The following is a 10,382-nucleotide window of genomic DNA, read 5'->3' as shown; positions in this document are numbered from 1 at the left end:
TCAATTAAGTTTCCTCAAGAAAACACCACAACAAACTCGTCACAGCAGAATAAGTCACACATCAACACCTACCCAAAATTAGATGTGCACAAACAAATGTGGTCTCAGTCACACACTACACCCACAGTCAGTACACAAAAACACCAAATGTTGCCACACACACTGTTGCGCTTATTTCCCCAGTTACTTTCTCAACTGTTTTCTCAACTCGGTGCCAGGCAAGCACCACTAATCACAATTAATATGTGACATGGCTAGCATAACTTATCGCCAACATTCATTAGCGAGAGTGAGGAAGGAGTTATGCAGGGTGTCAGCTGAGCTAGAGGCCTTAATCAATCGCGTCTGTCAGGCAGCACTGATTGAGGAGTGAGACAGGATGAGTGAGAGAGTGAGAGAAAGAGAGAGAGAGAGAGAGAGAGAGAGAGAGAGAGGGAGAGAGAGAGAGAGGTGAGAGTGGGGTGATACAGAAGGATGTTGGACCTTGACATCTTCTGTCCAAGGTACAGTAATTAGAGTTTGTAATCATCTAACCTCGGGATGCTGTGTAACATAGTGCATACAGCTCAATCAGCAAGTAGAGTGTAGTGAACGTGTTGGCCTCAGATGTCAACATAATAAAAGTTAATTAATAAAAGGTTCTGTTTTTTATGTGTGTGTGATGCACCCAGGAGGGGCTTGATAGTGCATACAAAAAATACAGTGATGTTCAAATCAGACACACGGCACTGAAATGACTCAATAGCATTTATTATCATGCACTGCATTTTTTAGCTCAAGTATAATTACCATGCCATCAGGTGTGCTTAAGAAATACTTCAAATTAATTTTTGGCACCAACACTGACCTACAGTACATACCACAAAAGTACAATAAAGACCATCAACAAAAAAGAATCCAAATGAGCACCTATGAAACATACAATAAGGGAAGTCATTCGTTGCTTTACCCCACTAAACATTAGACGTCTGATGGACGTGCAGATCAAGTCTATCATCTGCACGTCCATCAGATGTCTAATGTTTAATGGGACGTTACTACATGTTTTAAAGAGCCCTTTGCACCAAGCCTTGAATCTGATTGGTAGAACGTACACGCTGTGTTTATCCCGGTCGTGTGGTAAAAGGCCTAATGAAAGATAAACCTCTTGTAACGCAACAATTAGCTGTGTAGAGACGGTCGCCCGCGAAGTCGACCCACACTTTCACTCCCGTGGAGATCAATGCTAATCTCCATACAAGACTAGGGAGAGAGTTCCGAGTGATAACTATGGATTACAATAGACTAGCGGAGTAATGAGCGCATGCGGTCGATAGCTGGCGCGTTTGGGGTGTGCTGGGATGTGCGAGCTAGTAAATGCAATGCGTGTAATTACAGAAGGGGCTTCTGAAAACGATAATAGCGTCTCCACATGTCGCTTCGGCCAGCGTGTTTTTCTCTGTCGTGTGACTTGGAAGAGAATATCATGACAAAGTGTCGACTGTGCGTCTTAATGGAAATTCGATGGCTGTCCAAATGAAGTATATTTTCACTTTAAGTTTGAGAGCACGTCATCATGCGGGGGCACACAAGAGCTTACAGTGGCTATGGTTGATGGACGTCTTCAGCGGGCGATTTAGATCGATCTGTCTTTGTGCAGAAGTATTGGAAGCGTAATCATTGACGTTGTTAATGAGGCTTTCATGCTTTCTTAGTTTGTGCCAACGACTTAAACTTTTATCATATCTTCAGGGGTTTGAGGGGAGGGAGATGCGCAACTACCTCCCAGGGGCAAAGTTCCCTCTGCTTCAGAAATGACTTCATGAAACACAACACGCTAACTTCCTATTGAAAGAGAAAGGGGAAAGAGAAAAGGCAAAAATTGTGATGTGATGTAATTACTTGCAACCACCTTGATTGGTGTCAAACAACAAATAATCATAACGCGCCCTCTCAGTTGCACACTTCTGTGTCACCAGGGATGCTCACGCTATCATCATGTAGCCTACATGGAGCTGTTCATTCAGAACGAGCACTCGTAAGGAATTGGTACCATGGACAGCTCCATGTCCACTTCCACTTCTGCTACTTCTGCCCTCAATCTCAATCTAATGAAAAAGACCATGGTCACATAATATAATGTCAAACAGCTTCCAGTATCTAATTATTTCTATGTATTAATGTTGACCTTTGCCAAAAAAGACCAATGCAATTGCAAGAACATGGTAATGTTAACATAATCCTAAACCTCATGTTTTATGACAAATATCACAGAACTTCACTTGTCATTATGTTGTGGTGTGAACTGCAGCATGGGTCATCATTGCAGGGCTGTACAAGGTGCCACCCATCATCCATCTGCTCATTAAGCATTACGAGGCCAGGTGTGAATACTCCTCAGTCAATAAAATCACTTAAGCACTCCATTAAGTGCAGAAGTGCCATGTCAGATAGTGCTATATGTGTTACTACACAAACAGAACGACACCTGAAAAAGACACCATTTTCTCTGCTTAGTTACTCAATCAGTGTTTTAACAATTCAAGACAACAATATCTGAACTGTTTGAAGTGTGTGTGTGTGTGTGTGTGTGTGTGTGTGTGTGTGTGAGAGAGAGAGAGAGAGAAAGGATACTTTGACACTCTAATGCATGTCAGTATTTCTAAGTGTACACATTGTGCTAGCGGCAATAATTAAAAATTCAGCAACAAATCATTCCCGTTCAAACTCAGTTCCAATAGTAATATCTGCACGCCTGGAAGCTTTTTTTTTACTTTTTAAGCAACTGCTTGTTTTCCAGCCTCTGTAAGCGCTCATTAGCTCATTTAAATGAACTGCAATGAATTTTCCAACACCTTCAGTCTTTCGAAATGGATAACCTTTGCTGTGAAACAAACATGCATGGCATTCTCACAAGGCAAAGGCATATTTCAAAATGATGAAACACCATCCATCTCATCTTTTAAAATCTCCAACAGCACCATGAAAACATGCTTTTTTTATGTCAGAGGCGTGGCTGAGCCAGCACTTTTCAGACCAAAGATAAAATGCTGGGTAAAAGCAAGGAAAGGTCAAGCACCCTTTTGTACTACATGCTTATTTCCTACCCATCATTTTGGCAAGAAAAGCCCATTCACTAATCCTTTGGAGTGAAAAGAATGACCTTTTCTAGCATTTTATGTCTAAAACTCTTCCAACCTATCACATGGACATCATGTCAGGCCATAAAGTGACCACTTAGCCTGCTTGCAGTTTCTAGTCAGACCAGAAATCCCAGCATTCCTTGCATTCCATTTCACATGCCTACTCACATGCCTACTTTACGATACTAAAGTCTCATTGCAATGCTCGTCCCCTTCATAGACACGGTCCTGCGTGACTTTGCCCATTCCTGTCTGGAGTCTCACTGCTATAATGTATGCACAGCCATGCACCATGTTTACTGCGCTGAGCAAAACTAGTAGGGAAAACGTGCCTCGACATATTCAGATCAAATTAATCCATGCACTGTCATGGTTGTTCATAGGCTGAGAGAGAGAGAGGGAGAGATAAATAATATGGATGCTTCACAGAGAAGATAATCATATCGGAAAAATAGAGGCAGACATAATAGATGAGTTTTTAGAAGAGCATGATAGATAATGAGGGAGGGAAGGTGGGTGACTGCTGCAGATGCTGGAGCCAAACTCTGTGACTTTCACTCGTATAGCTATGAGGACCTCTGCTGGTGGCCAGATGGTTACTACACATCTGATATGTTATGGTATGAACTTTCTACTATTTACAGTTTTTCTCAGTCGCTTTGGTGCTTTTCTCAGATCAGAATGAAAATTCTCATAACTATTAGTTCAACCTCCACAACATTTAGTCATTTGTGCACATCATAGTAGCAATTTCCCCTTCATCTGAACGAATTGCAAATGCTTTTGGACATGTCAGTTGTTTTCATACAATTCTCTGCTGTTTTATAACATTATCATTTGCTTATGTCATGTCAGTCAAAATGAACTATACTTACGGATGCTGAATAGTCAAAACTAATAGTCTTCATTTCATTGCTTGAGTCATTTAATACAAAATTGGTGAACTAGTTATCAAATGATGTCACAATGCTGTAGAATTGCAAAGAGCATACAGTAAAAATGTGAAACTTATGTATTCAGTGTCTTGTACTCACTTACTCTCCTAACTACAGCAATGTGTAACTTTACTGTAGTTTAAGTTTTTAAATGGCTGTACAAGTGTATAGTGCTGTCTTGAGCATGTTCAGGTAGTGTCACCGAGTTCTGACCTTTTTTTGCATGGGAAAACACTGAGAGAATAAACTGTCATAATGAAAACATGACAAAGCCATTTGACTATCTTGTTCATAAAAGATGGTGTCAAGACTTCTCATTTTGATGACAATGACAGTTTCATTGACATGAATACTTGCTTTTGAGGAATGGACTATCCATTTTGAGCAAGTGACATGCTTTTGCAGGTTATCCACTAGGTTTTGCAGTTTGCACTAATTGTTTTGAGAAATGCAGTAACTGCTGTGCAAATGTTAATAGTGATGTGAGAAAAGCACCAAAGCCACTGAGAAAAACTGTATTATCAACAGCGTCTTTAAAGGAGAATTCCGGTGTGATATTGACCTAAAGTGTATTGAAACATGATACCGAGTGTGAACGTATGTCTCATAGCCCATCTCGGCTTGTCCCCTGCACTCCAAAATCTGGCGCTAGTTAGCCGATGCTACCAACAGCTTTTTCAATAGTGGTGCTTCGGCATCGGGCTAGCCATGCAAATAAATCACTGTTTTACACCCATTTACGAGGCTCAATGTATCTCCACACTTCATTGGTAGACTTCCGAGGGCCCTGACATTTAAAACGAGACATTGAGAACTTTGAAAAAGCACTGGTAGTTTACTTACAAGACGATTTATACAGACAGTATCTTCACGAAGTTTAGCGTTTGCAGCCATCTTGAATTTAGTCACGATAAGTCATTCCACTGAACTATTTTTGGAATCTGATCCTTTATCATACCTGTTCATTCTTACTCGTTGCTCGACTTATCGTGACTAAATTCAAGATGGCTGCAAACGCTAAACTTCGTGAAGATACTGTCTGTATAAATCGTCTTGTAAGTAAAATACCAGTGCTTTTTCAAAGTTCTCAATGTCTCGTTTTAAATGTCAGGGCCCTCGGAAGTCTACCAATGAAGTGTGGAGATACATTGAGCCTCGTAAATGGGTGTAAAACAGTGATTTATTTGCATGGCTAGCCCGATGCCGAAGCACCACTATTGAAAAAGCTGTTGGTAGCATCGGCTAACTAGCGCCAGATTTTGGAGTGCAGGGGACAAGCCGAGATGGGCTATGAGACATACGTTCACACTCGGTATCATGTTTCAATACACTTTAGGTCAATATCACACCGGAATTCTCCTTTAACTGACAATAACTTAACAACCTGTTAAAATACAATTGTAGCGATATGCTATATAGAGAGACATTTCCTTGCCTCAAATAGCTCAGTTGGTTTTCTTTTTCTGAACCAAAACTCTCCAAAAATCTTATTTAGAATTAGCCGAATCACAGATCCAAACAACACTCTATCAGACAGTCACATTCCTAGTCCATGAGACTAGGTGTGTCCTCTTCCATTTTAAATCCCTGGACCTTATTAATGGACACTATTAAAGATCAAAGTTTGCCACAAAGCAACAAATGGTTTGGACATGGGACACCCGTTTTTCCTCCCAAGGGTGTCCTAACTTCACAGCAGGTCGCATAGTCAGGGTAAGTACAGAGTGACGGGTACAATCAGTCTGCTGACATGTGCACCTGTCTTCATGTAAGTGCTATCACATGGTTACCTAATAATCATGCTCATCAGGACCATTAAATGTCAGCACAGACTGAACTCACTAAGAGATGGTGGTGGTTGTCTGTGTAAATACAGGAAAGTGTAGCAAAGTGAGTTTGGGAGTACTTACTCAAATACAATCAGACTAATAATATACTTGAATATGCCATATCTATGTATTTGGCATTAAAAGGTAGCTTAATAAACACAATTAACATATTGTCGATCGTGCATCAGTTCATACAAAGACTCACTGTCAAATTTATAGTGTATACTTTTAGTATACCAAGGTTAAGTACAGGGTTAATGCACGTTTTAGGGAGCCATTTCAGTCAGAGTGCAATTAAGTCTTAAGATGTCCAGCATAGTCCTTTAAATAGCATCCGTCAATTAGCTTGACCTCGGACACAAGCTGACAGAAGAGAAAGATCTGTAGGATTTACAGCATCTGTGCTGTTGGGTGCAATCACAAACTCAAGATTGTGTTCTTTCATTGTCTGAATGCTTTTCCCTTTCAGTCTGTCATTTTATAAACCTTCATCTTTGAGTGCACCTTTGTCCAGTTGTCAGTGAAGAATGCAGCATAAGGGAAAGTTACAAAAGACCCTAAAAGGGTAAGTCTGTATGAAACTAGAATCAGCTATGGACACACACACACACACACACACACACACACACACACACACACACACACACACACACACACACACACCTAATTTCAGAAACCATTTAATGTCCTTGAAAAAGCTCTAAATTCCCCAAAGACACAAGAATAAATACTTTTAGCTCAGTGCTGGACCCATCCCTCTATTACTCCCAATGCCAAAGCTTGTCACCCAATAATAGTCTCTGTGAAGTGCACCTTCCATCAGGGATGCTAAAAAGCCTTGTGTCCCTTCACCTGAGTCTCATTTATGTGTGATATGCTTGTGTCTGTGCTGCCATTGACATCAGAGAGGCAAATAGTCCACTGCACTTTTGAAGTTTTAAATAGACAGAAACTAAAAGCAGCCACCACTACCCACCTATTTATCTGCAAGTTAAATTAAGCAACTCAGAAGTATGTGTGTGAGTGTGTGTGTGTGTACTATTTTTCCTGGGGTGAGATGCTTTCAACTCCCCACAGGATTGTGTGTACAGGAAAACCAGGCATCTACTGTACACTAATGGGACACTTCCAGGTGCATGTGCACTTACATGCTTATGTTCAAAAATGTGAACGGGTTTGGATTTGGGTGGATGGGGGTATGGGGGGTGTTGATCCAGAATTGGACCCCTGCAATCGCTGCCCCTACTGGGCTCATTACACACTGAGCTGGAATTCCTCCTCTCTTGTCTTCCTCCTTTTCCCTTGCGAATCCCGCCCCACAATGTGGGTCACCACTCTGACAGGCTGGCTACAAAATATACATAATGCAAAGAATAACACCAACATCCATCATGTACAACTTTGCCCAACAGCTATGCTGCAGGCTAGAGGTGCATTTTGGAGCAAACAGCTGCCTTGTCTTGATAACACTAAAACACTCATTAAGAGTGGCTGAAGAAGATGAAAATAGCAAGTGCTACTACTACTATTACTACAGTAGCCTACCACATATGACGGGAAGTAGTATTTGTTGTGGTAGCTGATGTTGCTTAAAATGGTGGTGTCTGCATCCAGTAAAGGCAGCTTTGATGGTTGGGTGGTGTATCCACAAATATGTAAATATGTGTGCATAAGCATATGCATCCACACCACAGATGCAGCACAACAAACAACAAATTCTCCTGAGAAAATCTGGGATACATGTTGAGATTTGAGGGAAGCAGACAGAAAATGAGCCATAAGTAGGTTATATTAATATATCAAAATGCCAATGCCAAAGTATACCACTGTAGAAGTGTGCCCTTTAGATTATTGTTGTAGATGGCTCATATGGCAGAGGTGAAATAAACCAAACCAGAATGAGACACAAATATGAAAATGCAACAGAAACAGTAGGTGAACATTAAAGATTGAGCATATTGAGAGAGAAATGTATAGGGACCATACACATACATGGCAAGTCATACTCATAAAGATTGTTTCACTTCAAGGAGCCATAAGCAGAGTACTGACTGTCTGACAACATCAGATTACACAGATAGCATGAAAGACAGACATCTACTCGTATGGATATCTCAACCTTCAGCACAGTCAACAGTCTATTTATGTGACGCATATCCATCAGATGATGGATAAGTGGATATACTTTCGAAATGCAACTGTAAAATTGAAATGATTGATGCACTATAAATGCCTCAAGGCCATTACTGCAAATAGTTTCCACCCTACAAAAACTCAATTTCTACTCATGTGAAATAAAAGCTCACCCCACTAAATGGCTTTGGCAATGGCAGCAGTGGCCACCATGCTCACTCTAGAATTCTCTGCAGAAAGAGGACTCCCTACACTGGCAGATATTTCCCACGGGCATATTCCTTAGATAGGGATTTCCCCCAGCCATATCTGTAGCATACCAGCTCCCACATGAGCCTGTCCACTCATTCAAAACGCATGATCATGTGAGGTTCTGCATTGCAGAGCAAGGGCAAGCGATCTGCCTCAGAGGTCTGCACAGATCAAATGGTTCAGTAGCTGAGCTCTATGTAGAGGGTAATAATGATAGGGTAAAGACAACAGACTTTGCCAGGTGTAAAATTGTTAAGCAGTCATTTCCAGTTTTCAGGTAACTTACCTTGCCACCTTTGGAGCACCTGCGGTAGGTGTTGGATACTCCTGCAGTTTGGTTCATGGTTAAACAATGTCTTTACGAGCTGCCTGCGAGAAGGAAATGCGTAATGTTTTGTCTCAAAGATGTTATAGTCTAAGCACAAGCAACTGACAGCCTTTAGAAAATGCATACCTACCAAATGCTGAATACGTGTTCCCCAGAAGTTATTCTCGTTGCGTGTGCAAAAATGGCTTCTGTAATAAATAATGTCTTATTTTTAGAGGCAACTATTATAAACAACCACAACCAAGTGCTCCCCAACGTATTCCAACGGCTCCCGGGGAGTGCCTTCCGTGATTATTATTCAAGAACAACGAACAAGCTGCGAGACTCACACAAGCTCTCTTCGTTCCTGAGTAGCGTATTCAAAACAAACAAGCCAAGTAAACGAAACCGATTTTGCCGAAGGCTACCGTTAATTCCACCGCTGTTATCCTATGTGCTATCCAGTTAACGACTTCAGGAAAAATAGATTCTTATGTAATTCCCTGTAGAATTTGCGTTGAATTAGTTTCACAACAAACTTTCGCGCGTTTAAGACTATCTGAGGGAAGAGGCTGGCAATTTGATGTCTAGAAGGCAACTGAGCCGACAGAGTTGCGGAATGTTTCAATGTCTCATTGTAAATCCAATTTCTCGGAATATTTGGTCGAAGTTCTGCGTGAAGGTGGTGTTTAGTGCTGAGTCTCGCGTTTTGTAGTTGCGCTGTAGAGCGCAGTGGCGTACGCGCCGGCAGTTCGCGCGCTCAACGGTCGAAAGGTGGCACACGAGCCTAGAATCTTAAACGTGGAGGATTCACTATCAAGCATCTGGATTGGTATGGATGAGTTTAATACCGTTTTTATGAACCGCGTCAATTGCATAGTCATAAAATGACCATAAACAAGAATAACGCTTTAAAGTTCTCTCATGTTAAGTGTTGTGGTGTGCAGTGGAACAGCCACAGCCTCTGTACGCTGTATTCCTTTGGCTATAGGCTATGTGTATCTGTACTTTATAACATCTCCTTTCATAATGATAATTTGATTTCAGACTTGCAGAAGTTGCATGCATCGGTAGCTATTACACCACATTCAAACTAATGCCTTAACTATGAATGATACATTCAGGTGTTAAAAACTGCCCTATTGGTCTTGTGGGTAAACTCAAGTCCTGAATTCCTTGCAGGTGAGAATATGGATGCTGAAATTAAATGCTAGAATAAGACCCAAACAAAACTTCTACATTATGCAATACATTGGCTACAGTTACAGTAGGCCTTGTAGGCTACTTTATATCATTTGACTCCACAAGTAGGCTATTGGCCTCCTATTTGTTTGATTATTTGATCAGTAGAATCTGAATCTTTTAACAAATAATGTGTCTTTATAGTGAACATTGTACAACGATTTACACAACTTATAATAGTGATTTACCTAGTGATATATTGACTGCTTAACACATATTATCTCATGTCAGCAATGTATTTAACAAAGTCAGAATATAGTGAAAACATGGGGAAAAGAGATGCATTGACATTTAAAAAGGATTGTACTTATCTGTCCAGGAGTTTTGCAAAGTGCACTCCATCTCCTCATCCTGAACATGGCCCTTAAATCACTATTGATTGCTAGCTTATGATGTTTTTGTGAGTGTGTGAGCAAAATTTAATGTGAAATCAGCAGGTGCTGTTCAAGGCATATTAAGTGTGTGTGAGAGAGAGAGAGAGAGAGAGAGAGTAAGTGAGTGAGTTATTGTGTTTGTGTGTGTGTGTGTGTGTGTGTTAGAGAAAGTAAATGTGTGTGACTCA

At 40.8% G+C, this 10,382-nt stretch overlaps 1 protein-coding gene across 2 annotated transcripts in view; it reads right to left on the bottom strand.

The window, feature by feature from the left end:
• dpp6a (dipeptidyl-peptidase 6a) overlaps positions 1–9,330 on the bottom strand; it is a 212,425-nt gene extending 203,095 nt beyond the window's left edge. Inside the window, exons 1-3 of one of the 2 annotated variants that reach the window (XM_042067799.1) lie at positions 8,929–9,330; positions 8,730–8,787; positions 8,558–8,640 (exon numbers count right to left, since the gene is read on the bottom strand). In XM_042067799.1, the coding sequence (XP_041923733.1) occupies positions 8,558–8,614 (57 nt within the window). In that variant the 5' untranslated portion in view covers positions 8,615–8,640; positions 8,730–8,787; positions 8,929–9,330. The remainder of the gene's footprint in view (positions 1–8,557; positions 8,641–8,729; positions 8,788–8,928) is intronic. The other variant, XM_042067800.1, reaches the window with a different exon arrangement.
• Between the last annotated feature and the right edge of the window lie 1,052 nt (positions 9,331–10,382).

Source organism: Alosa sapidissima, chromosome 17 (assembly GCF_018492685.1).
Source record: "Alosa sapidissima isolate fAloSap1 chromosome 17, fAloSap1.pri, whole genome shotgun sequence".
In the NCBI taxonomy this organism is placed as follows: Eukaryota; Metazoa; Chordata; class Actinopteri; order Clupeiformes; family Clupeidae; genus Alosa; species Alosa sapidissima.
The sequence above is the reverse complement of the archived record's forward strand: the minus strand, read 5'-3'. Positions and strand labels throughout refer to the sequence as shown.